Source organism: Phymastichus coffea, unplaced genomic scaffold, assembly GCF_024137745.1.
Source record: "Phymastichus coffea isolate CEN01 unplaced genomic scaffold, Cenicafe_Pcof_1.1 PCOF00072, whole genome shotgun sequence".
Classification (NCBI taxonomy): domain Eukaryota; kingdom Metazoa; phylum Arthropoda; class Insecta; order Hymenoptera; family Eulophidae; genus Phymastichus; species Phymastichus coffea.
Window position 1 is genome coordinate 568,532 of NW_026706883.1, and position 27,801 is coordinate 596,332.

General features: G+C 37.3%; 1 protein-coding gene across 2 annotated transcripts in view; it reads left to right on the top strand.

Annotated features, from left to right (window-relative positions):
* The window catches only part of LOC131667935 (uncharacterized), a 74,785-nt gene that overhangs the window by 13,383 nt on the left and 33,601 nt on the right, over positions 1-27,801 (top strand). For both annotated transcript variants that reach the window (XM_058941711.1, XM_058941712.1), the window contains exon 3: positions 22,291-22,405. In XM_058941711.1, coding sequence (XP_058797694.1) covers positions 22,291-22,405 — 115 coding nt within the window. The remainder of the gene's footprint in view (positions 1-22,290; positions 22,406-27,801) is intronic.

Below are 27,801 nucleotides of genomic sequence, written 5' to 3' on the forward strand. Positions count from 1 at the left end.
ACGATCGAAAGCCGCGCTTGTTTCGCGCGTGGCGCAGCTTCTCCCCCGGCCGTTGCTTTGAAATTCGCTGCAGTTACTGGCTTGCCACGCTGCTCACTCGCTTTTCTCTGCCTCTTTTTTATTTTTTACTTTTTTCTTTTCTTTTCTTCTCTCTCTCTTTTTTTTTTTTTTTTTTTTGCTTTTTGCTTCTGCTCTTTTTCCGCAGACTAGCTCGACTTAGCCAAGGCGCACGTTTGTTTTCATCCGGACTCTGAATCTTGGATAACGAGCGAGCGAATTTATTTACCGTGAACTTTGGACTATACGTGTTTTGACGGGCTGTACGTGTAACATTCGAGAAGTCTAATTGATTTTAAACTTTTGATTGCTCAATTATTTTGTTGAAGTTGCCAGTAACTTTAGCTCGATTCAAAAGTTGCAATAACAGCTATACTGAGTATTATAAAAACAATAGATTTTTTAAAGTTTTTATTGTTTCCATAATAACAAGTCGGTTCCTTAGTGAGTAGTACACTACTTTGCTGTTTTGAAATGTACTTTATACATTGCTAACTCATTTTTCTGGACAATAACAAAATCAACGTAGAGAAAGTCAGAACGAGTCTATTATAAGTTTGAACGAGGCTATTCGTTTCGAGGCGAAACGATCAAGAAGTCGAAGTCACCGCGTCTCTGTTCAACTTTGCAGCGAGTCGCTGCTAAACAAATGAGCGTGTCGAAAGAACCGCGACGATGCATGCGCCTTAGAGGGTCTCTCTCTCTCTCTCTCTCACTCTCTTTCACGCTCGCTCTTGAGAAAACTTTCAGTCGCACCAAACTTTCAGCCCCGAAGATTTTCATTTTCTCGAGGACGAAACAAGTTTCTCGTAGGGAGTGTCGTAAACTTCAATTTGTCGGTATGAACGTGAAAAAAAAGGTTCACGCGGGACAATGAGACTTCGAAGACGCGCGCTCGCCAGCTAACGCAATTTCGCGAGTACAAATCTGATTCGCTTTTCACCAGCTTTTGCAAGTATTTCATGTCTGCCCCATGTAAATTGTACAAGTAGTGATCTAATCTAACGGGAAATTCATTTGAAAAGGTTATCTTGCATTAATTATTGTCATATGAAAACTAACTTTTGCAATTTTCCAATTTCAAAGCTTTGAATGTGAAGACCCGTATCTACAATTTTTACATCTTCAAAGTGACCAAAAGACATTTTTCCAAAAGAATAATGAAAAGAGCGTGAATTTAAACAATAATGTACTAAATCAGGTTCTAGGTAGTTGTTGGGGCTAATTAACTATGCAGTAGGTTACAGTGTGGAAGGTTCTGGCTAACACATGTAAAACGAAGACTCGGGTGCGCGCACACTTAGCCTAACGAGCTTTTCGAGAACGAGCACACACAAGGAGTGCGTCGGTCTGCGGTATTTGCCTTGCTGGTACTCGGCCATCCAGTCTCTGCGGACCTTGTGCAGTCGCTGAACTTAAACCTCCTCTTCGCTGACAATTGCGTCTTCATCTTCCATATGAGAATGAATTACTACTTTATATATATTTGCTCGTATGTTAAATTTAAATTTTAATATCAACGCTGAATCACCTAGAAAATTGAGTGTTTACATTAATATTATGTTGAGACGAGGTTGTTCCAATTTTGTAAATTACTGATATGCAGTGATCGTAATTTTCGCTGAGGTGAGTTACGATGTATCTGCGAGCTACAAAAAAAATGTCTACTCGTAAACTGTCGAACTCACACGCACATGAAAGCACTATACACGAATATCCAGCCCTGCGAAAGCACTATACACGAACATCCAGCCCCGCCGTCGGCAATATTGGCTTTGGCTGGGGGTGTAAATTAGAAGGAAGTGGAGTTTGCTAGAAAAGTTTTGCCATCGAAAGAAAAAGAGAGTGCACGACTCTACCTTTCTGCTCGAACACACAATGTCCTTTTCATCTTTCTTCTCCTTACGCTCACGCCTCGTATTATCGCCACAGACTCCCGATTTCGGAGATTTTTTTCCTTTTGCGAACGTACGAGAGTATAACGTCACCATGGTCAAGGGGAGAAATGATTTACTTAGCTCCTACGGATAAGCTTCAAAGAAAAGAAAGATATTGTGGAAATAACTCTAGTAAGCTTTTTGGTATATATTTTCATCATAAAGTTTATGTGAAGATAAAATGGGTCAGAGCTTTCCGTAAAGAATGTTGAACGATTATTTATTTACCAAAATTGAAACACTCGATTAACAATCTAATCTATTACAAGACAATGTTTAATAGATTCTCAAACTTATTTTATAAAAATGAGAAAAGTACAAATCTCCTATCTTCACTTCCTCGAAGAGTAATTGACTTTTTTGGGGAATATGAAATATATTCTACTTCAAATGACCTAGCTTCACTGCTCGTATTTTATTTTGTTTTCGACATTCTACCCTTGGAATGTAAGTTATATTTTATCCCCTCAGGAAGGTAAGGCATGAGAAAGATGACTAGTGGCTACAAGCCCGTAACGGCACTTTAAGTGTTGCCCAATGTATCGCACCGCTATGAAGAAAAATATCACCTCTTTTCAAATTCTTTTCCATTTTCAACTGTACTTTTCCAGTGGTAAAAATTAATTTCACGCGTATACAGGTATTATATCTTCACAGCATTTTGCGAATTAATATTTTTTAATTTTTCCTTTCAAGTTATTTTATTATCTAGTAATAAAATTCATGACTTAAGAATCTTGAATTTCATCAAACTAATAACTTCAATTCTTTCATGATATGAAGCTTGTTTTTTGAAACGTATATATGCAGTGAAAATTAATGTTCAAAATTAGGTATTATGAAAATTTACTTCGCAACATAATAATTAAACTAATTTTCGTGCATGAAAGTTAATATTACATCAGTATATTCATCTCCATGCGAAAGGTGCAAAGCAGTAACTTTCTGATTTTGAGTTATGAACGCATATTGCCAAAGTTTATCCCATCCCTTCGTCTACCGAACATCCACATACGCGCACGCACATATCTATATACTTGCGCTAACGCAATAGCACCCACCGGTCGATCGTATTTTCGAGTCCATTCTGAGAATCGAAAGAAGAAAGACGGAGCGAGGGAAAGAGAGTGAGAGACAGAGAAAGGGAGGGAGAGTGAGAGAAAGAGGCTACATTAGAAAAAGAGCAAAAGTATATTCGCCTTGCGCTGCAGGAAGATCGACTTCCTAGCTCATGGGCGAAACTCTTCCTCTCTCTTTTCTCTTTTCCTATAAGTAAAGCGATCCACCGCAAAAACACGGAAAAAGAGAAAAGAAGAAAGCGCCCGAGCGATTCTTAGGAAAAAGTTGTCACACGATCGGAGAAACTTCAAAACTTTCAGGATTGTTAGCAAAAGTGTACGGATTTTTTTCCTCTTTATTTTTTCATCCGTTGTATTGTGGAATTTATAATCAGTCTTTCATTTAGCCTCCACAAGCTATTAAAATGTTTTGTTTGTCCAAAATTGTTGAACACGACGAGTTTGACGATTGAAAACGAAATGCACTAATCGCCGGCAAGGCAGCATTGAAGTTGCAACTTCCAGAAATACGGCAAACCAACTATCGCGTGACCAAAATTCCTCGTGAGCATTTTCACCTTCTCTGCCTCTATCTCTCTCTCTCTCTCTCTCTCTCTCTCTCTCTCTCTCTCTCTCTCTCTCTCTCTTCCACTGGCTGTTGTACGTACGAAGCCAGGTCGATTTCATAATGGCTGAGCAGCAACTCGTAGCAGCGGATCACGCACTTTGCTACGAAGTTCGAGAGAAAGTTCGAGGAGGAAGGCGCGGCCGAGAGAGAGCAACTGTGCGCACAGCTGCAACTTTGACGCGTATTATGCTCGTTAAGTTAGCCGCGCTTGCGACCGCAATGCGATAAAACGCGCGAAACTCTGGCTAGCGACGATTAATTCGACTGATATACACACGCGGCTCTCCCGAATGCAGTATAGCCAATTGTCATTAGAACTGTTTAAGTCGCTCGTGCTTGTCAGCTGCGTTTCGTGCCATTATTTTGCTCGGGTGATTACGTGTTCGGAGCGCGGAGTTTTTAATTAGGCCGCGGGAGGATTTAACTTGGCACGGGAGGGAAGAGCCAAGCAGCAGCAACTAAAAGTAGGGGGAATGGCTAATCTCCTGCCAACCTTTCGAGAGAAGATTAACCATTAAATTTGCAAGAGGTTGTTCATCCATTAAATGCTTTACATTACTTTTAAATGCATTCATTACATCTGCATACACACTTCATATTAGACTGGCTCCATCCGAATAATCATCAGTCCGACAATATAGCAGAAGCGAACAGTATAACAAACCTTCTTTTTTAGTTTTTTACACGTCCATAAAACTAACGAAATCATTAATTAATCTGTCAATTGGCAGCAGTTCATTTATTTTCCAATGAAAAAAAAGGTAGAAAAAAATAGAATCACGACAACTCATACCACAGCCGAGCGATATTTCGACCGTAAACATCCGCGATATAACGAGCTGATATAAAGCCAATATCCGTTGGCGCGTGCCCTCGCAGCTAATAATCGAAAATACGTCGACGCAGCGCAACATTTGGTCCTCAGCGTTAAATGCACTTTTGCCCTTTTATTCGGCCTAATTCCCTTTGAGAAGTGAAATACGGTATGAATGGCTAACTGGTAGGTGCTGGTAGCGCCAATAGACCATACATATATATGTACATATATACATATATATACACATATATCTGCCTAATGCCCGATAAATACCTTATACCAAGCTTCGTTACTCAGCGAGCACTTTACCTTGCTAATGGTCACGGTCATAGATCTCTACCCTCCCACTCCCACTCCACCATGTACATGCCATTCTATGAGATTAGGAAAGGGGCTCCCGGATTGCTTTTCTTTATGTAATATATGTATATGTTTTATGAAATACGATATTAACTAAGCAAGATAACAAAGGGTCAGAATGGTAAGTTAATACACCGCATTTCGACAACGTACCAAGTCTCAGACGTTACTTTCTGAATTATCGATACGTAGCTCGATATCCTCTTCGCATTCAATGTTTCTCTACGTTAATCGTACAGGTATATTCATAATACATAAGCTATGGTTTATATTGAGCTGTGTCGGGTCACACTCAAATAATTCTACTTATTTCAACAATACATTAGATGTACCGAAATCCACAGGTAATCAAACATTTGCGCCCTTCTAGATTGAACTTTGCTTCAAAGTAAATTTAATGCTATAAACCGCAATTTACCATATCTTCTGTTTGTACTAGTCAAAGATACCTTTGCGAGTTTTGAATGGCGCATGTAAATTAAATTCGTGAGTAGGACTTGAACGAGAGAAGAAAAAACAACCGGTCAGTTTGTGGACGTGGACGTTCACCTTGAAGCTTTCGTTGCGAAAAAGTTTCTCAGATAGCGTTCGGCTTTCTCCCTGGAGTTGCTACAATTTCTAGAGAAGTACACAGGGGCTTTTTCGTGAACCCCGATCCTGGGCCATTCATTTTTCAAGAGGCCAACTTTGAATTTCAAAGTTAACCCGTGGAATCGTAAAGGTGCGAGAGCCTCTTTAACGCGTCGGGCGACGGGATTTTTTCCCTTGGATTTATCTATGCCACTAGAATCATTCTTTACATAACGGTGCTCTTGATCGGCAAGAAAAATGAAGAAGAAAGAAAGGAAAGTAAGCGAAGCTACTTACAGATAGATCACTTTGGAAGTTTAACCGGCCTACGAACAGAGCTTCGGAAATTGATTTTATCCTTGGCAGCCTCGAGCAAACTTTTAAATGGATAATTAATTACCTGTCAGATGGCGCAACCGCTCTTGAAGACGTCGTTGCCCGAGAGATTTGTATTCCGGGCGTTAAACCCTTTCTCCACTACTGCTCCTTTAACTACGAGGCAGGCAGCTACTATGAGGCAAAGCTTTGAAAATGCCTCACTCGATTTCCCAAAACTTCCGGGCCAAGGCCATAAGTATGCCAAAATACTTTTTCAAGTATCTCAGAAAGCCAACTGCATGGAATCTCGCTGCTCGTATATATAGAGGACGTGACTTTTGTTGAATAATTTTTACATTTTGCCCACGAGTATATCCATTTCCTTGCTTCGCAGAAAAACTCGAGAAAGCGTAAAGCACCTCCTTGCGTGCTGTTAACACAAAAAGTATTGTTGCTTTGAAAAATATACGTCCGACGTTTCGCTGAGCAAGAGACTCGCGCACCTTGTAAGAAAATAACGAATTAATAATTCGGAATAGTTCGCTTTCTTGAATTTGCGAAAGCGTCACTGGCACGCTAGCTCTATAATTTTATTCGCTAGTCATCCGCTCTGAACAAAGGCCATGCACTCTCGGGGCTCACGTATGCGCCCCCGGTAAATAAAAATGGATAACTCGCCTCTGGATTAATGATGTCTTGATATATTGAGCAACTCACTTCCTCAAGCGACTTGAGGATGAAAGCCCCGATGCTCCGTTAGGAGTACTATATCTGTGTGATTTTCACGCTAGTAAGTTGATGCAATCTACGGGCTCCTATAAATCAACTATGCGCAATCGCTTAAACAACCAATCGCTATTGATTTATTTATATACAGAAAACTGATTCAAAAATACATTTTTATATCATTTCAATTGTTGAAATATAACTGTGGACATAAATGAAAGAAGCATCTTCAATTTTTATAGTCGAAATCTATTTTTGTACGTAACTTCTCTAGAAGATATCTGATTCTTTGGCATGTACTGCACTTCAAACGTAATACATGTATTTTGCTTGCAAGAAAATTTATGCACGGGATAAACATAAATACGGCTGTATGTATACTCGATGCGAATGTCAAAACATACCTGTTGTGAGACCTTTGCATAGTTGATATCTTGCAGACGAAATGGACAAAGAGAAGATATAACAATAAAAAAGATAAATCCAGTATCTTTCTCGTGCTCAGAGTCAAGAGAAAAAATTTGAGGGAGATAACAGGGCTATACTGTGAATAAAAGTAATAAAAATAGTTGCAGTATAAACACCGGGAAGTTAATATTAATTATATATTCATAAAATCTTCTGATAAGTCTTATTAGAAGCCTGACATATGATTTTCAAATTTTTGAAAGTAAGATATGGATTCTAATGATTTGTTTGAGATTTTTTATAATCCGTATATAACAATTATCAGGAAAAATACATTGCAAGTAAAAAACCATTATTTAAGTCAGCCTCGCTCGTACATTTTTTTGATTTTTTTAAAGTCTCTATTTCTAATAGAGCATAATCGTTATGTTGTCGTTGTTAAGTTGTTCAGATACCTTACTTACCACCTTATTGTGAGAGGCTATTCTCCATTTTTAACATCCCTGACTGCCTCTTAGTTTTTTTTACTTTGCCCTCCCCCTCTCTCCGCATAATGTTCTGCACTTTATTCACTGAATCAAACACGTAAAAGAAAAAAAAAATAAAAAATTTACATTTTATAAATCTTTAAAAATTATAAATTCTTATTTTTCGCTTTTTTTTTTTTTAAATATTTCCATCGCAAACAGCATTATCAATTTAATCTATTAGTGACTTTATGATATAGCCTGAGTATCAACTGTAATTTATAATTTAATCAGATTAAACTTTGATATTCGTATGTGATATATGGCAATCAACAAGTGCTTGGTAATATTATTCGCGTTGATATTGTGAAATATACGATCTTATCTTTCATACAAAGTATTAATAAACATTTGTATGTTTGCTTTATAATATATCAACGCACACAAGTATATATTGCTGGTAGTATTTGTGTTGGGTTTCGAGGTATGTGTAGGTAATACAATTTTCCTCTGATGGTACGATTTATAAAGGCACGATTTATTAAAAAATTTTGTAAGCCAGTAGAATAAAAATTATACGAATCATTGAAGCACTAAAAATTTAGTTATCTGAAGCGATGAAATTGCTATCAAACACAAAATTCGTTCTATTTCCAGCTTTTGAACTTCGACATTCTTAACATCGATACCTGTTTCCCAATACGCGTGTTCCGACTCGCCTACCCCCTTCTCTCTATACGCTACTATACGCTACTCTCTTTGCGATGCAATATCGTTACTTTGCAGTGCTATCCGGATGCACGTCGATGCACAGCGAATGCTTTTGAAACACCGTATTGAATTATTTTATATAAAAGTAGCGAATTTCTCCTATGCAAATTTGAGAATAAACTTCACTATTGAAAATTTGTAGCATTTTTTTCAAAAACTTTAAAGATAACTCTGCGTGATCATCTTTAAAAAGAAAATCCACATGATTGTGTTCATTATGATGTTATTTTGTGTACGCAATAGTCAATTCTCAAATATTTTTCTATGTACAGTTCATGTTGAAAAGACGATCATCGCTTCGTTTGATTAAAGCTCTCGCGTATTCATTTGAACGTAGGTACTCTCTAGCAGGCACGCTTCAAGAAAAAACCATTAAAAAAAAATCGAGGAAAAAAGCGATCAGGTCAGCCGTTTTTTTCTTCTTCTTTTTTTCCAGTTTTCGATCACGCTTGGCAAGGCAATAAAGCGAAGTTCCAGGGCCGCTGGAAGGGGCTGTCTTTCATCGCGTTTGCCGAGTGTGATCCGGCTGTCGGGTCTAGCGCGCTCGCGCAACTCAACGTCAGCGAGATTAAGGCTATGGCAAAGGGTAATATAACGCTCGCGGCTTGCCACGGTTAAATTACAATTGCTCCCAGGTGAGCACATTATAAACATTTTTTTCTTTCACTTTCGCTCCAGGATTCTTAAAACTTCGTGATATTCTTAATAGTGTGTACATTAATCTATTGAATTTGCTAAACGAGTGAAAACAAAGAATGGTAAATATTTAAGTTTGTCAGAAGCTTTTTATGTTTATTCATGCTAAGCAATTTCCGTTATAAAATATTTGCTTTCATTGTGTCTCAGTGATATGAAGAAAAGAAAAAATAATTAATAACAGAAAAAAATTTTTATTTGCTCGAAGTCATTCAACTTAGATACTCGATAAATGCCTCGAAATAAAACGGTTGGAAATAAGGTTGGGGCGGCGTTATCATTAGCAGTTAATTATTACTTTAGCTCTGCGGTTCAAATGCTAGCATACATCTTAAAAAGAGGCAATGGGGGAGAGAGAGAGAGAGCTACAAGTGCTTGGCAAGCGTAACTTAAAACTTTTAAAGGGATTGTGTACAAAACGAAAAATGCATTTTCCGAATTGCCAAATTACTTATGTTCTGGCAAAACAAAATAAATAATGCTAATAATTTTCGGCATCTGACCTTCATTTAGATTTGAATAGTATTCAAACAGCTGATGGAAAGCGTAGTAAAAATAATAAGTAGATATATTTGAGGAAGAAGCAAAAATGAAAATTCATTAACAGCAGGAGGATAATCCATATTTCCAATACGATCAACGTGCAAAGGAAGCATTTATCCAAGCTCGAGCATCTCATAAAAAAGATAAGTGCTCGTCCAGTACGATCCGTAAAACTTTTTATCAGAGCACTAAAATTTGGTACACGGTGGAGAAGGATCTATATATAGGGGCTACACCAAGAATCGAAGTCTGGAAAAAAAGAAATGAGCTCTCAACCAAATGTGGAACACGAAAATAAAAGATAGGAGTGTCCAGCGGGTACGCGCGTGCCCGCATCTCTCATTCTTTAGTCTGGGGGTAATTTTTCATGGCTTTGATAATTTTTCCTTTTACTGCGTAAAATTTTGACCAACAGCCATGAGTATAGCGCCACACCCATCCACATTTGAAACCTTATCGTGCAGCCTCTCCGCCTCCCTACCCTCTGCGGTCCTTATCGAGCGTTCCGCTCCGCCGGCGACGCCGCGCCAAAGGCTTTCGCTTCTACGAATGCGTGGTATTCACTCGGTCGAGCGAAGTATGCCGAGTGTGTGCGCCACGTGGATTCCTACATGATTGTTGCTCATACTTATCATATGTCAATGACATGTTGTTGATCTTGTGTTTGCACGCAATAAATTTTTATCAACCGACGTGGTTATCGTCTTTTCCAAGAGAGCTGTTGAAGAATTGACTATTGCGTACAAAGATAATTAATAGCTTCTTCAGCATAAATAAATAATGAAACTTCAGTTTAAAAAAGCATCAAATCAGTTTTTAATTTGATGGTAGCTCTTGTACGTCTCCGCCTGTTATCCTAAAAACACGAAATAATATTATATGAAAAATATAAGCTAAAGGCTACGGTGGTAATTTACTTCGAAGACCAGGCTCATCAGGCCAATGGAAAAGTCTCGCGGGCACAACACTTTTATGCGGGCGCTATGGGAATATCGTAACGAGCTCGGTATTGCCATAGCTCTATGTGTATCCATCATTCAGCACCGACAAGGAAACTGCATTAAGCGAAGTCGCCGTAAAAAGTTTTGGTCGAACGAGGGTTGTGCTCTCCGTAGAGGAAAAGTGTTTCCGTAAATCAACTCACGCCGTTTTCTAAGTTCGCGAGTTGGCGAAAACACTAGGGCCACTTTATGCGCTTTGCTGCGCCCTCTCATCGCTGCTCATCGGGTCTACTTTAGCCGCCGCAAGAGAAAAATTTCCTCATGGTGTCTCTTCTCTTTTTTTTATCCGTGTCTGACTTTGACATACGCACCAGGCTCGATTTTATTTGAATATTTCACTGGTGAAACGCGTTTAATGCGCGAGTAAATATGCTTTGATCGACTACAAGTGCGTACGTTTGTTGTAGCTGAAAAGATATATAATATATTTTAAATATAGTTGAGTAATCACAACAGACACTAAACCATGTCGGTTTTGTCTAACGTAGTTTGAAATTACATTTTGCCAAAGAATATTTGTTCTAGTTAAGTGTGAAAGTATGAAAAAAACTGGTTCACGATAAATTGCTGAGCAAAGTAGGTTAAGTTTTATCCCTCCATCTTGGGTTGTGCCCGAAAAAAAGAATGATTACTGAAGGGGAGATAGATCATTTACAATGCAAATTGACTGCAACGCGTGAGTTTGGCGTTGAAATTTTTCCCATTTAATGTACACGATCCAATTTTTGAAGCGACATAATTTTTCATGCTTAAAGACTTGGCATCACATTTTTTCAAAAAGAACTTTTAAATTCATACTAATATTAATTTATCTTCTGAATAATTTCGATGATATTGGATTTATGAGCTGTAAATGAAGCTCTTTCCCATTTCAGCAGAATTTTCCTCTTGCCAATAATTTCTTTTTTATATCGAATTTTTTCATATTTTCATTTTTATTTTTTTTTCTAAAATCCGTATCGTACAAACTTACTGTTCATTATATTTCATCGATATGCATTTTCCATCAGAGGTGCATATATTAACGACAAAAAACGCGAAATAAAAAAAGTTCTGGCAAAGAAATGTTAAAAAGAAGATGAATGAAGCAGGTGGATCAAAGAAATAAGATACTGCAGTGACATACATGCCGGGCATGTCATTGACTAGAAAACCCTGTCTTAAAAGAAGTCTAAAGTATTTCGTGAGTATCACAAGTAAGATACATGGAAAAGTAAAAAGAATTTGTCTATAACGAAAAACTAATTAATTTTTGGAAAAAAAAGTCATTTGAAAAAATATAACGAGGCTGTTTGAAGTTTTTACGTAAATAATTATCATTAATTACTTCACCTGACCACAGCCACTTTTTTCTACTGAATCAGATACAGCCTTAACGACATCTTTTCCAGTCGAACAAACATGCATCTACTACAAAGCTAACACAGTTGTATTATATCGTGGGTTGGTTGTCTGAGTGTTTTACTGTCGAAATAATGTATTCACATCTCCCTTCTACAGGGAGCAACTCCAAAGAGCTCAATATGAGAGTATAGTCAGAAAATGCAAACCACCGCGCTATTTCTGGCCAAAGCGCGTGCACATATACAATTGAATCGTCTGGTGCGTTTCTAGCGATTTTCCGCGCGAAGCTCTGAGAGTCACTATAAATCGCTCGCTCGCTTGCGCGGGGATTTCGCTTTTAATTGAGTTAGAAGAGAGAGAGAGAGAGAGAGAGAGAGAGAGAGAGAGAGTGAGGGAGGAAAAGAGAAAGCGCGAGCGCAGGTGTGTATCGCCTCCACGGAGAGGGTAAGAGAAAGAGTCTCGAATCTATCTCTGTATCGGCTGTTACGCTTTGTCCGCAACGCGTTTAGCCACCTATAAATTATCGGCTCTCGCGAGTGCGCTCTTCCTCTCCCTCTCCCTCTCTCTCTTTCTCTCTTTCTCTCTCTCCTATTTTATCTCGACGAGCTCTCTACTGTTTCTTACTTTTCCCGTTCTTCGAACCCGAGCACTTCTCCATTCTTTTTCCTCTTATTCGAGGAAAAGCCTGCCGCGTGCTACTCGCAAGCTGGATTCGCTCGCGAATTAAAGGAAATCGATTGAGTAATTAGGAAGACTATTTCACTCGGCAATCGGTAATTAACTTGGCTTTCAGACGTGATTTCGGACTCGTTATACGTGATTGTTTTCTTCTTTTGAACGATGTGATATGAAAACTTAAAGAATCAACATGAGATCGATAAAAATTGTTTGCATTAAATTTTATATGGAGCTACGAAACTTTTGCGAAAAATGAGGGATAGAATCGAACGAAGCGATATTGCATTAGTTAAAGATAAGGCTAAGGGTGACGAGGCATGGGTTCACGCCTGATTGGATCACAGACTTGACTATCGTCCGATGGGCGCTACTGAGGATTTATGGCTGAAGCTACGTTGATTCCCACTTCGATTATCGGTCGTCGCTTCTCGATCGCACTTGTGTCATGACCTTCATGCTCGTCCTTCTCTGGGAACTCGTAATTGTGCATGCTCGACCATAAAATAATCTGCAGTATACAGCATTTTTTTTACATCATGATTTTATTGTTAATTAGGACATATTTGCTGTGAGTTTCTTAATCTATTAAATTTAATAATAAGTTCAAACGTAGTTTATCAAAGTAGTAAGCGTGATAAAATATTTATTACTCGTTCCATATAAAAAACTGTCAATTTTTAGTAAAAGGTCGCTAACTGATATTTGAGAAGGAAAAATGGAAGCAAATTTTACTTTACTCAGGTAAAGATTTCAACTCTTGCACCTGCTCAAACAAGGTTCGACTAGTCCCTTTTCAATCTTTTATGTCCATGTTGACTTACCGTCTACATATTACTTATACAAACAGCTATTCAGTATTTATTCTTTACAAACAATATTTGTTTTAATATGTCAACGCATTTTCTGGAAGCTTCAGATTCATTATTTAAAAAGTACAAAATAACATTTTCTTTTAAATAATGTCTCATCTGTTTGAAGAAAGTAGGATTTAAATTAAAAGGAAAATGTCTCCTTGCAGATGCGCCATTAAAAAGTAAACTCAAGTTGAACTCAGCTGGGCACGAGAAAGAAAACCAACGAAAAATCTGTCCCGCGAGAAAGTAGAGTCGCGCAATGCGCTCGGAACAGTCACGCGGAGAATACTCCTTATTCGTGTGGACAATAAAACCGCAAGAAAAAGCTCGCCTCGGTTTTTTCAGCTCCCTCTCGGAAAGTCGGCGACGTTCGCTTTTTAAAACAATCGGCGCTCGTAAACAACGTCATTCGCAGCTCTTTGTTCGCAAACTCTCTAACGTTTCACGCAAGCGCCGCAACCGTTATATTGTTATTATACGCGAAGGGGTCGCGCGCGAGCGCTCCATTTATAACTGACGCTGCGAGCTATTACTCGCACGACGAGAACTTTCGGAAAGAGCGAGAGTCGTATATTTTAACGTCTAATTGCCAGAGAATTAATGTCGTACATTCATATACTACTTATAGTACAGGAGAGGAGTCACTCGCCAGACAATGCCAGTGCCAATTCAATGCGCCATCTATCCTGTATCGATGTCAATCTTAGCGATACATCATCTTCAAATCTTATTACCTGCTACTTGCCGTTCAATAAGACTCAATGTTTTGCCTGGAATTCGAAAGTCGGCCGAGCCGGAAAGCCACCAGATCGCGCTCTGAGAAAATGAAAAAGAGTGTGTATGAAAAAAGAGTCTACGACGACAAGCATTTCGCGGCAAAGTGAGAAAAAGAACGCGTCCGATAGGAGTCATCGACAACTTTCCCGCCGTCGCGTTATATACGCTAATGGAACTTTTTTTTTCTTGCGTCGTCGTCGTCGGTGGGTAATTTGATCGAATGTGATGCGCTACTAAGGGGGAGCATAGAAAAAAAACGCCAACGGCTGAAAGCCTTGTACATAAACAGTGTAGTTGTGATGCGGCAACCAAAAGACCTTTTGGTTACTACGACTATAGCCCTGAACGAGTTTACTCTGATTTTCGACGGACGTGTCGCATCAGGCGACAATTACACTTTCAGGGCTCGATTCGCCGCAAGCTTTGGAAACCAAACTGCTGTTTGCATTTACATACAATTCTATCGCACTCGTTACTGCACACGTATAGTGGCGTTCGCAGGACAATGCATTTCACGTCTCTGGAATTGAGAGTGGCACTGGTAAAATCACACGTTACGTTATTTGCACAGCAAATAGCTGTAAATCATTTTCGACTTATTGAAGCAATTGTCGTACGAAATTGGTTTGCCTTATTTATTATTTACATATTTTTCATTGTAGCTTGCTCGAACTTAGGCAACATTTAAGGATTACCTCTGTCATATGAAACTGTGAAAAATCAATGAAAGTAATTGAAAGAGGTCACCTTGTAGTACAAACAAAACTTTGAAAGTACGTCGAGTCTGCTTAGCATTCTTGCGAACAACCGATAGGTTGCGACAAGTTAAAAGGGGGAGGGCGGCAATCGAGCGAAACGCAATTATTTGACCCTCCAGCTGAAACGTAATTTGCCAACGAGATTGCTGGGGGAAAGGGGGCTGCTATAGTGTGGATACTGCGTCTGATATCGCCGCTCGATATTTATTACCAGAATACTAGGCTCCAACTTTTTCAAAATTCCACCATCAATTGACGCTTTCGGAGCAACTTCTAGATCATTACTGGCATAATTAGGCTCTTCAAGTGCACGCTACGTCATTTTTTTCTGAGAGTTCTAAAAGTTAATTATCCATAGCAAGAAGTGATAAAAAGAGCAAACAAAAGCTAGCCAAACTTGTCGGAAAACAAACTTGCATACCATCGAGTGCGTTCAACCTGGTTGAAACTGAAGTTGAAAAAGCTCTGCACCTTGCGACTCCTCAAAAAAAAGGCCATCTGACGAGACGCCGTCGCTGAAAATTAATGCGGTATGATGATAATGGTGAGGTCGTAGACATTCCACGCGACGTGCGCGATGAATAGTCAAGCGTCTCTTTCTATGCTAGGACTTCATATCTCTGGCTCGACTTTTTTTATAACCAGTTATATTGTGCAGGGGCTGTAAAAAAAGAAGGCGAGAGCGGCAAAAATGTTTCAATGAAATTGCTTTTTATAGCCGAAGGGATTCTCGCCGATGAATCTGGATGATTGCAGCACTTGAATGTTTCTACCCCTCCCCCCCTTTCTTTCTCTCTCTCTCTCTCTATCTCTTTCTCTCTTTTTCACTCTCGGCAGGTGAAAAGACTTTTTTTCACGCAGAGCATTGCCTTCCAAGCCGCAAACTTTCTGCGTAAGGCAAAAAAAATTTTTATTTGTGTAGTGGCGGCAATCGATTTCTGCCAACTTATTCGCGAACAGCGATAAAGTTCTTGGCGCAATCAATAACAAGAATCATGCGTAATAATCGCTAAAACAGCGCTGATTGAGATTAACGGAATCGGCATTCCACGAAGTGCGGTAAATTAAGGATATTGCTCCGGTAGTACAGCGCGTAGCCCTACTCGCGGATTCCACAATCTGCGGGGCTAAGAGTATAACGGCCTTCGTGCATAGACTGTGAAAGTGATATACCGCGGCGAGAGAGATATGGCGGACGATAAACGCAAGTTTGTAAAGATTTTGATCTGTACAGCTGTTTTCTTATATTGCACCTCGTCAATCAACATACTGCCAGCGCGTTGCTGGGTAGATGTTCTCCGCCATTTTCCGCTCAGTAATTCAGCTCACATCTTATCAAGATGATCATTATATCCGCTTATATACGCGATAGTAGACGTTGCGCTGCTGCAGCGGATTCGTGCGCGGAGAATCGAAATACATAAGCGGCGCACGTACAAATTTCAGCTTGTATATATGTATATGTGAATGCGCGCGCGCATGTGTGTATGGGTGTATAGTGGGAGAGTAAGGCGCCGTAGACGACGTGTCTTTTAGAGCAATGTCGAACGCTTGATATGCCGACCTCTAATGGCAGCACTCAAAATGAAATAGAGTCACATGAATGTTGCATGCCCTTTTCTCTCTCTCTCTCTCTCTCTCTCCCCTCTTTCACTCGTGTACCGTGTGTTGTTCGATTCTTTGAGCTGGATTTTCTTTTTGGTTTCCATTAACTATTAGATACGAATTTCTTCTCAAATCTTTTCGCATTCAATAATATATTCACCATATTATCCATTTATCTTGTTTTTTATGTAATGCTATTTTATATATATTAAATTTAAAAGAACGAAGAGTTACGTTAATAATAAAATCGAGTATTTTAGTATTTATATGAAGCACGAAAAAGAATCGATAAAATGAGTAGACTATCACTAAATGTGAGTCTGTATAAAAAGCGACTCGATCTTTCGAAAATGCCTGTCTCAGAATCGACATTATTATTTATTTATATATGTCTTTTATCTTATATTTTAATTGCTACTCTTGACCAGAATTTCCGTTTATTTAAATAACTTTTTTCTTAAAAAGCCTTTCATTGCAAAATTTTTTTTCATACAATCTGACGAATCAGAAGAAAGTTCACTCAGCTATTTTCATTCGAGATGTATTTCTTCGACATCATCATCATTGCGAAGCAAACTTTTGATTTTATGAAAGAGTTTTAAGTATATTTTTTTAGATGCTTTATAGAAGAGGAAAAAGTTTTATTTGCTTCGTTTTCTAGAAGAGTTTTAATAGGGACTTTAAATTAGGCATTGCCTTTTTAGTTTTCTTGAAATTTTCAGCCTTACTAAATAATTGAAAGTAATTTGTTTACTTCAAACTGTTAACTTTAGATGCTAACGAGCGTATACCCACGGTAATGGAACTACTCGAAAGAGAAAGTCTATACTTTTGCTAATATCGCTAACTCATTTAGAGTTTCTTCAAAAATAAATGTAGTTGTATTAAACAAAAACCCCTTGATGCATTCAAGCTACATCTCCTATTATTGCATTTTTTTTCTCTCTTTAATAAACACGCATAAAAGCTCCCAGTTCCATTTTCTGCTCCATAAAAGCCACGGTGAAATGCTAAAAGAACACCAGATGACGGCATACCTTAACTTTTTTTTCTATGTTTGTTTTCACCTCATTAGGCGGCAGCTCAGATTTTACACCAGAGGTCTTGCCAGAGATCAAGAAAAAGTTGAGAGATTGATCTCGAAATGCTCGATTGTAAAATCAATGCGTTGCACCTTCGTATTTGCAGTATTAAGCTATATTTTTCGATATCACTATTACAGACCTGCATTTAAAAAAAAATTGTCTAAAAGATAATAATTGGAAAGTCTCACGTCAATAACTACTCAATGCTTTATATCATCATGGACTACTCGGGAATAACCGTAGATCAATTTCTTAAATTATTCGTTGAATAAAAGCTGGCCAAACAATCATCTTCATAATCATAATAATCTTTGTGGAAGGGACAAAACTCTTCAATTAAGGTAGCAGATAGACGAGAGGAATCTTGAGAGCAAACCTTAGTAATGCAGCGGGCCGTGGTTGACTGAGCTTTCACTTTACCTTTGTAATTGGTCTTAGCTCAGCTCGCTGTCTTTTCACTGTTTATTTTCATTATATTTCGAAAAAGACATTAAACTATCGACAGGATGATCAAATTTCTCATGTTTAAGTAATATTCCAGCAAATTAACCGCAAATAATGAAATTATTCGTGTTTGATTGATAACGCATACGATCAAAATTATGTGGTTTTTTGAATCTATATTATATGTTTCAGAATAATTATTAAGCATTTGATACACACACATACACACACACAATATATTCAACATATACATGTGCACGATATTATAGAACCGATACTGTGTCATTCTGAAAGCTATTATGCTCTGAATCAGTCAATTAATTGATGTACATATTCCAATCAATTGGTTATTAAATGTCAAACTCTGCAGGACTAATTAATATTTTCTTTATTAAAAGATAAACTAATCTTAAGATTGGAGGCGCAATCGATGCCGGTGTGTAAAAGCTAGCGTAGTTACACCACTTGAAAATGAAATTCACGATTACATATTGCAGAGGTCCCAAACGACACATGCGACATTTGCTCAGGCTTATTTATGGATATGGTCGAGTGAGAGAGAGAACGCGGCCTATTGATTTTTCGTGCGCCTCCCGTAGCGCCAGTTGTGCAATCCATCGCTTCTCATCCCATGTGTATATATATGTATATACACGCACGCACACGCGCGCGCGCGTGTATGTGTGTGTGTGTTTGTGTGTTTGTGTTTTCGGACGCGCGTCAGATACACGCGTCGCCACCACTACTACTAGTCCAGGCAACAGAGGCAAAAAAGGCCTGTTTCAGACAAAAATTCCGGGATGGGTTTTCTCAACGGAAATCGCTTCAGTACAATGTAAATAGAAACTCTTGATAAAATGCAACTCCTAATTTATTGTCAGATTTTTTTTATGAGCGTTCAAAGTTGACGAAATATGGTTTTTTCAATCTGCAAGCCACGGTATGCATTTTAGCTGAAAAAGTTTCGTATAAAAGTTGTAGGCAATAGCAAAAGCTACAATTTGAGCTGTCGTGCAATTTTTTTCGTTTGTTAGTTATTGAAAAAAGCCCCAAAAACCCTTAAAAATGGCCATTTTTACTATATCGAATATTTATTGCAAAAAGAACTTTTTTTAATGTTTATGACTCTTAAAAGAAAGCTCTTGTGATTCTAAAAAAAATGAATCGTCGCACGACTATTTAATTTTATTAGTTACTGATATATTCTAATTAGTTAATTAAGAGACGTCCAAAGTACGGGGCTGTAAATTTTTTTTGGCCGAAGATATCGAGTTGTAAAACAACTCAATCTCTTTGTCAAAACGTCAATTTTAATAAATGAATGGGAACGAATCAAAAAATTAATTTGCAACCCCTAAATTTTGACTTTATAAAAGTGCACCTTTTTTCTTTCATAAACAATTAGAATTGCGGCTTCCCTATGCATTATAGAGATTTCTTTTTTAGAAATTCACATATCTGAGATCAAGGTGCATATTTTGAAAAAAAAAAAATTGTGTTTCGACCAATAGGAGCCGAGATAATTTTTTTTTTTGTTTAAATCGCCATTGTTGTAATAATGAAAATTAACAAATCGGTCCAAGGGCATTCGATCGTTATTAAGTTATATTTTCTCATTACGATACAAGGCTTTACATATTTTGGCTTTTTAACAATTAAAATGACGTTTCATTTCCAGCACGAGAAAAGCCAAAGGCCGGAGGCGGTGGTGGGGGGTCTCCCTCGCGCGCTTGGAAATACTGAAAGTCCGCGTTCAAATCGACGCGCTTCGCGAAAATCAGGCTTATCTCGCGAACTATTGCATCAAATTCGATCATTTTTTTTTTTAATTTGGGGTAGCTTCAAAATTTATTGAGATTGGTGTAGTTGTAATTAGTATATTTAGTGCCAATCGTTTATTATTAACTTAATTGAATTCATACATATCAGTGTATGTATAAATTCCAATTAATTATTACTTGCTATCCGTAAATATGGATAAGGATAAATAATAATCAATATATTTTCAATTATTAATAACAATATTTTAATTTATATGCATACGTAGGCTATAGTTTACATGATTTCTTATTTTCTAATTGTACCTAGTTCTTTTCGGCGCAGACTCATTTATTTCGTTTTCATTGCATTCTTCATTTAACATTACTTCTAAAGACTACTTAAATTATACTCTTCGTTATCAATATTATCATATTCATGTATTTCTTCTACGTTCGTACAATTATCCCCGTAGCAAAATCCACACAAGCGAGAACATTTGAGGCCATGTTTGCGGCAGCTGCACGCAGCTTTACAGCCTTTTTGGCATTTACAAGATATTTTTTCTGATACTTCGGGAGGTATCATTGGCTCTGAAGAATGAGTGGGTTCCAAAGTATTTTCGACTTTATGCCACCCATACTTCATAGGATTTAAATCATTACCAAGCCACGATTGTATTTGCAAATAAGCATATATATATATATATATATATATTCCAAAAAGGTTGTGCAGCAAACATGGCCTCAAATGTTCTCGCTTGTGTGTATTTTGCTGTACGAATGTAAAAGATATTGACAATGAAGAGTATAATTTAAGTAGTCTTGTAGAAGTAATGTTAAATGAAGAATGCAATGAAAACGAAATAAATGAGTCTGCGCCTAAAAGAACTAGGTACAATTAGAAAATAAGAAATCATGTAAACTATAGCCTACGTATGCATATAAATTAAAATATTGTTATTAATAATTGAAAATATATTGATTATTATTTATCCTTATCCATATTTACGGATAGCAAGTAATAATTAATTGGAATTTATACATACACTGATATGTATGAATTCAATTAAGTTAATAATAAACGATTGGCACTAAATATACTAATTACAACTGCACCAATCTCAATATATTTTGAAGCTACCCCAAATTAAAAAAAAAATGATCGAATTTGATGCAATAGTTCGCGAGATAAGCCTGATTTTCGCGAAGCGCGTCGATTTGAACGCGGACTTTCAGTATTTCCAAGCGCGCGAGGGAGACCCCCCACCACCGCCTCCGGCTTTTGGCTTTTCTCGTGCTGGAAATGAAACGTCATTTTAATTGTTAAAAAGCCAAAATATGTAAAGCCTTGTATCGTAATGAGAAAATATAACTTAATAACGATCGAATGCCCTTGGACCGATTTGTTAATTTTCATTATTACAACAATGGCGATTTAAACAAAAAAAAAAATTATCTCGGCTCCTATTGGTCGAAACACAATTTTTTTTTTTTTCAAAATATGCACCTTGATCTCAGATATGTGAATTTCTAAAAAAGAAATCTCTATAATGCATAGGGAAGCCGCAATTCTAATTGTTTATGAAAGAAAAAAGGTGCACTTTTATAAAGTCAAAATTTAGGGGTTGCAAATTAATTTTTTGATTCGTTCCCATTCATTTATTAAAATTGACGTTTTGACAAAGAGATTGAGTTGTTTTACAACTCGATATCTTCGGCCAAAAAAAATTTACAGCCCCGTACTTTGGACGTCTCTTAATTAACTTATTAGAATATATCAGTAACTAATAAAATTAAATAGTCGTGCGACGATTCATTTTTTTTAGAATCACAAGAGCTTTCTTTTAAGAGTCATAAACATTAAAAAAAGTTCTTTTTGCAATAAATATTCGATATAGTAAAAATGGCCATTTTTAAGGGTTTTTGGGGCTTTTTTCAATAACTAACAAACGAAAAAAATTGCACGACAGCTCAAATTGTAGCTTTTGCTATTGCCTACAACTTTTATACGAAACTTTTTCAGCTAAAATGCATACCGTGGCTTGCAGATTGAAAAAACCATATTTCGTCAACTTTGAACGCTCATAAAAAAAATCTGACAATAAATTAGGAGTTGCATTTTATCAAGAGTTTCTATTTACATTGTACTGAAGCGATTTCCGTTGAGAAAACCCATCCCGGAATTTTTGTCTGAAAATTTCTCTGTTGCCTGGACTATACCGCTACCGACATCCTCTGCACATTTTACTGCCTTCGTACTCTTTTTTTTAAACGTGAAATCTTCGGGCTTGTTTTGGTTTCACTATCTTTACGTTCAACCCTTACTACTTGCACTGATTCATCACCTCAATTATTCCGGTTACGAGTAATAGCAAGATTGAAAAAAATTATTTGACGTATAAACCAGTGGAAACATAATTAAAAATATAAGAAACACCAATAAAAATTAATTTTTCTCTATATATTTTTCAATATAAAATTCGTTGAACGAAGCTTTTAACAAATATGCGATTTTTATACCACAGTTGCATTGCCTTTGAATTATTCTTTTTTTTAAAACTTAATATTGTATATCACCGAAATGTTTCTTCAAACAGAGATTGTAAACAAAAATTTTTCTTGTTTCAGACATAACCATTCCCGCTTGCAGTACGATTCGGTACAAAAGTTTAGATGACGTCAATGCGACAGAGCTTGGATTTCAACGTCTGGAATTCACACCCATTGTTGTTTCAAAAATGAGGTATATGCTAGTGCAAATATAATATTTTTATTGAAACTCTAAGAATATTTATTGAATTTGTCTGTAAAGTGCTCCTTCCTTTTTATAAATTGGAAATAGTCGAAACAACCAAGTTTTATCAACATTATCGGAATTTGAAAAAAAAACCTGTATAAGCAGATTTGCTCCTCTTAGAAATTTAATCAGTAAGAAATCCAATAAAATCGCTTATTAATAAGGCAACGTCGAAAAAATTGCTTTACTAAAGTTTTTTTCAAGAGAAAAAGTAGCTTATTAAAAGTTAAAGTTAGCTTCACCTTATTTAAATTATTCTTTTTTTCAAATAGAAGGATCTAAGATAGATGGATCTAAATTTCTATTGAAACATTGATGTGATGGTTATCTATTAACTACTTAATTTGAGTGAAAGAAAAAGAATAAACCTGGAGAATTAAAGAAAAAAAACCAGCCACCGGTCGTAAAAAAAAAGTATAAACCGCGTGGCGAGACCGAAGGATTTCAAAGTCAGTTACAGCTAATCCCCACGTTATTAAAAGTCACTTTAAGTTAGCATTACGGCTTACCCAGAAAATTTTACTGACTCACGAATTCTCACGTCTCTATTGCTTCAAGTTTAATCTTCGACTTGTTTCAAGCCTATCTTTCTTTCATTCTGTGGACTTCGGGCTTCTTAACTTCGCGGTCTCTTCACAAAGTCAATTGAATGCAAATGAGAAACGATCGTGATTCTAAGAATAAAAGAAAATCTTTCTGATTATATTCAATTGGCTCTACAATGGTCAAAGACTTGACAGTTTCAGTGAGTAACAGATATATTTTACAAAATAAATGGAACGAATAGCTGCCGAAATTGATTGCTTCGTAAGCGTAATACGATTTTACGCTGATCGACAAATTATAAAGACGAATAGCAAATGAACGGCTGAACGTATCTGATAGCCATTCGCGTAATGCACAACGGCCATACCGCATTACGTGGCGATGAATATAGCGCAGCCTGGAAATTGTCGATAACCAGGAGCGTATTCCGAAACAACGGTCGGCGCTCTTCGCTCAAGAATGCGTTGTCCAGTATGCGATTCACGCGAGTCTCGGCTCTGGAATTTGAAAAAATGCTCTGGTGCATAAAGCCTAATTGAATTTGGCGCGATTTCGAGCTCTCTTGTTTGTTGACTGGTCGACGCTGCTTTGTATCGCGCCATGCTACACCAATGAAAGGCTGTTTTTTATAGCTTTGGAGAGCTTTCAACCCTGATTCATCGCTGATTACATCTTCCATATAGCGCGAACATTCATTTGCACATTCGATGTTTTGAATGGAATGCTTGTTTTCTCAATATATCAAAAAGCCATATTGAAATATCAGCACTCAATTGGCTGAATAAATAGACTTTAAAAATAGAATTACAGGAATGAATAACTACTGCTCCCTCGGTGGTAGTCGATTTCGGTAGACTCAGAATATATTGTTGACTTGACAAACAGAACGTCTGGCTGGAACATTGAGAATGACTTGACGTGAGAGCTGTAGACGCAGCAGAAATAAAGAAACCTCCTCCAAGAGTTTAGAAAAACAAGAGACGCGCATGCACCTCAAAGTGGGTGGAGAATAAGGAAAAAAGAGAAAAATCGAAAAGTTTTCGCAAACGACATATATCACTTCTTCCATATATATGATCCAGTGGCAATATAAGAAAAAACAAACGCCTCCGGCGAAGCCTTGGAGAGCCTCGTTGTCTATCCTCTCGAGATTGGATTCGCCGACGCGACGATATCTCTCTCAGGGTCAGATGCTTAAAATTCATTCAACTCGATCTCTTTTACGTCTTTTCTCGCTTTCCACAGTCTTCTTTTATTTTATCGTCATAATTCCGAAAATGGACACTAAATTATGCCAAATGTCTTCTAACACCATTACTCTAGGCCATTTTGCAAAATCATTTCAGCATAGTATTAAGCTCAACTGCACCATCAAATTTTCCTTGTCATTGTTAAATTTTTAAATTGTAACAACCTTCATTTACACGTATTTAAAAAATTATACACTTTAGGAAGAACGTTATGGGAATGTTAATTATTTTCAGTCAATAAGCTCATTTGTGTCTTAGTGAATCAATTTTTCAAGCATACATATTCCTGTAAAATCTCTACTAAGTTGTGATAGAAAAAGTACGAGACACAGAGCAGAACAAAAGTGGGCAGTAAACGGGAAAGAAGCATAAGAAGAAGCGAGTACAAGAAAAAGAGCTACGAGACTAGAATACCGTCTAAAGCGAGCGAGCACTACAGAATAATTGATACAACTTTGGTTATAGGATTAAATCGAGCGTGAAGAAAGTCGAAGAGAGCAAGAAAATGGGCTCGAAGGTAAAAGGGGTTTCAAATTAATTTTTCGTCGCTGCACGTATAAAAAGAGAAGAAATTCGTAGACAATCGAACTTTTCTTCTTATTTCTCAATACGACGAAAGCAATCTATTCTATTAAGATTGTACCTATCCTACAACATCCACAATCGAGAAAATTGCTGATTCAACTGTAAACACCTGCTATCCACGAAAGTGCTGCTTCCTTTCTCTCTTCCACTTTTTTGTACCAATGTACTCTTGTTCTAAGTTTGAGTTTGTTTATTTGTAAGCAACTGCAAAAGCTTTGAGCTTCTATGAGATTTAGATCGGTATCCGGTAAGTGAATTGAAATGAATGCACTCGCGAAATTCAAATGGACTCTGCCTTCTTGAAAGAGTCAAGCTACCGTTGCGCGCAAACGAATCTTTAAGCTATAATTATAATCGATTCTCGTTGTAAAAAATAAATTTAGGCATTGTTAGAATTATCAATAACTGAGATATTGATTGATCGCGGAAGAATAATCAATCTAAGTAATAAAAGCAAGGCTAAAAGACCGATAATCACGCTGGTCACGTAGCCTATGCATCAGAAAACTCGATTTTTCTTAGGTGTGTTGCGGCGCGGCGATGGTCGGGAAACGCGAAACAGTATCGCACTAGCGAAGGGCTTTATTACTTGCTCGCTAAACAGCACTGACCACGCGGTATATTACCGTGGGTTCTGATATATTGCTAGCCCAGAGCTGCTCACCAATATCCGGCGAACAGAGTAGAGAGAGAGAGAGAGAGTGAGAGGGGGAGAGTGAGTGAGTGAGAAAGTGAACCTCCACCCAAAACTATTAATTTTGCTTTTGACCAAACACACATGCGCGCGGCTTCATTCAATTCGGATGGTCACCGAGACACACTCAGCTATACTCGTCGATTATTTTTGTACATACGAGACTTTCGTCAGTGATTCGTATCAGTGTACGGTCAGCCGGATGAAGTGTTCATCGAGCGTATCCGAAGTGCGTTATTCAATATTTCTTCTTATTATGATTTCTTTTCTTTACCTTAAAAATTACTTTCGCTATTTTCATTTTAAAATTAACCTATCGGAGTGGCTGATACTGTTTGCAATCATACCTTAGAGTTTTACTTGGATTATCTTAATAATCATTCTCGCATCTTAACTATTCCAGGCGCGATACAACCCACTAGTGCTTTTCGTTCACCAATATACAAGCATAACAATACCGTGTAATTTGCGGAGCTACCCTCGCGAAATTTAAATGCCGCCTCGCCACACTCCGCCCAACCACTTCGAGTTCTAGACTATCCGCACCCTCCCGCACATGATGCTGCCATGCATTTCTATCGGCTACTTAGTGCAGTACCGTGGCGTGCTCTCCTTTTCCCCTTCAAAGTCTATGTTATTCCTGGCGGCTGAACGTGTAAGTTTGCTAAACTACGATGTTGACTAGTTGTATATCCACGAGTCAAATAACGAAATCAATATAAAGTTCAAGAAGTATAATATTTATAATATCCAGAAGATTATTTAAAGTTGCGATAATGTATTTTTATAATCAACTATCCACACGGTCATCTAATAATAAGAATACACGATTTGACTGAGAAAATTTATTATCGTAATTTGATTGAGTTTATTATATTGATTTCGAAGACTCGTAGGGTTAACATTTTCATTCTCACAGAAAGACGATTCATAAACATCGATGTATCATCGAATGTATTATTGGGTGTTGATCAGCCAAATTGATAGCATCAGCGTCAAATTATATTTGACAATATCACGCGAGCAGAGCTTTATTGTGCTTGAAAGCTCTCGACGCTATAATCGACGATATTATTCCGATCGATCGACCACCGTTGGGCACAGTGTTGATGTTTCTGTTGTAAACGGTGGGAATCGCACCGTTGTACTAGGAACATATGCAGCTCGTAATTTTGTGGATTGAAAGTATAACAACTAATTATTATACGGAGTTTAAATATTTCCAGTGATTTTATTTTAATTTCTCTATTACTGTAAATGGTCTATTTATTAAAGTTCTGTGCATATCTCGGCTTTCTACCCCTCGTTTCCCTATGTATAAAGCTGGCTCATGTTCCATTTTTCGGGACGGCCTTCTGTTTTCTACGGAGCTTGGCTTTACAATTTCAGCTTACAAAGCATGAATTCGTCCGTTAAAAGGTCAACTTCCGTTTGCTTGTGCATAACTCTTCTACTGGTGGAAAATATGGAATGAAAACTGGAAGCATTCTGATGTATGTTTTTTCAAATCCTTAATTTTTTTAATTGAAAAAAAGACTTTCATTACATGCATAAAAGCGTGTCTACATAAGGTAGCAGATCGCCAGTTGTTGAAAACTCAAATTGAAATATAGATATCCTGTTGAGTTGGAAAACATGATTGTTTATACATCAAGATCTAATCAGATATTTACTTTAAATTTATTTGTTTGTACCGGTCTTATAGGAGTTATATTAATATCAAGGAATAACCGTTAAAAAGTTAGACAATACCATAAGTTGTGAAAATGCTTTATAATCAAGCGTGGATAACCACGAAACAACAATAGTGATTTATCCAATTTCTGTATATTTTAAATTGCTCCTAAATCTTTTATCTCTACAATGATAAGAAAATCACCATGTCATCTTTGTCGGATGTGTTAAACGGCGTAAAACTCAAAGAGAAGTATGAGACGCCGACAGGATATTCTACGAGATTAATATGCTGCCATATATAACTGACATTTAGATTGTAAAATCAAACACAACTATTTATAGTTTTGCAGAAATATTTCTCGATGATCATTAAAACTTCTTTCATCGCTAATCTCCAACTTTCTACGAACATGTGAATATGAACGCATATGCGAGTACGTGAAATCGTTCGCGTGAGTTGTTTGCGCGAGTAATTACTAATTAGTATGAAAGTAATTTAAACCTAAATATAGATTGGATAGAACCGTTTAAACGTAATTTTCCTACCATAGAAACGGCGAATTTACATACGAGAGCCACACTTCACAGAA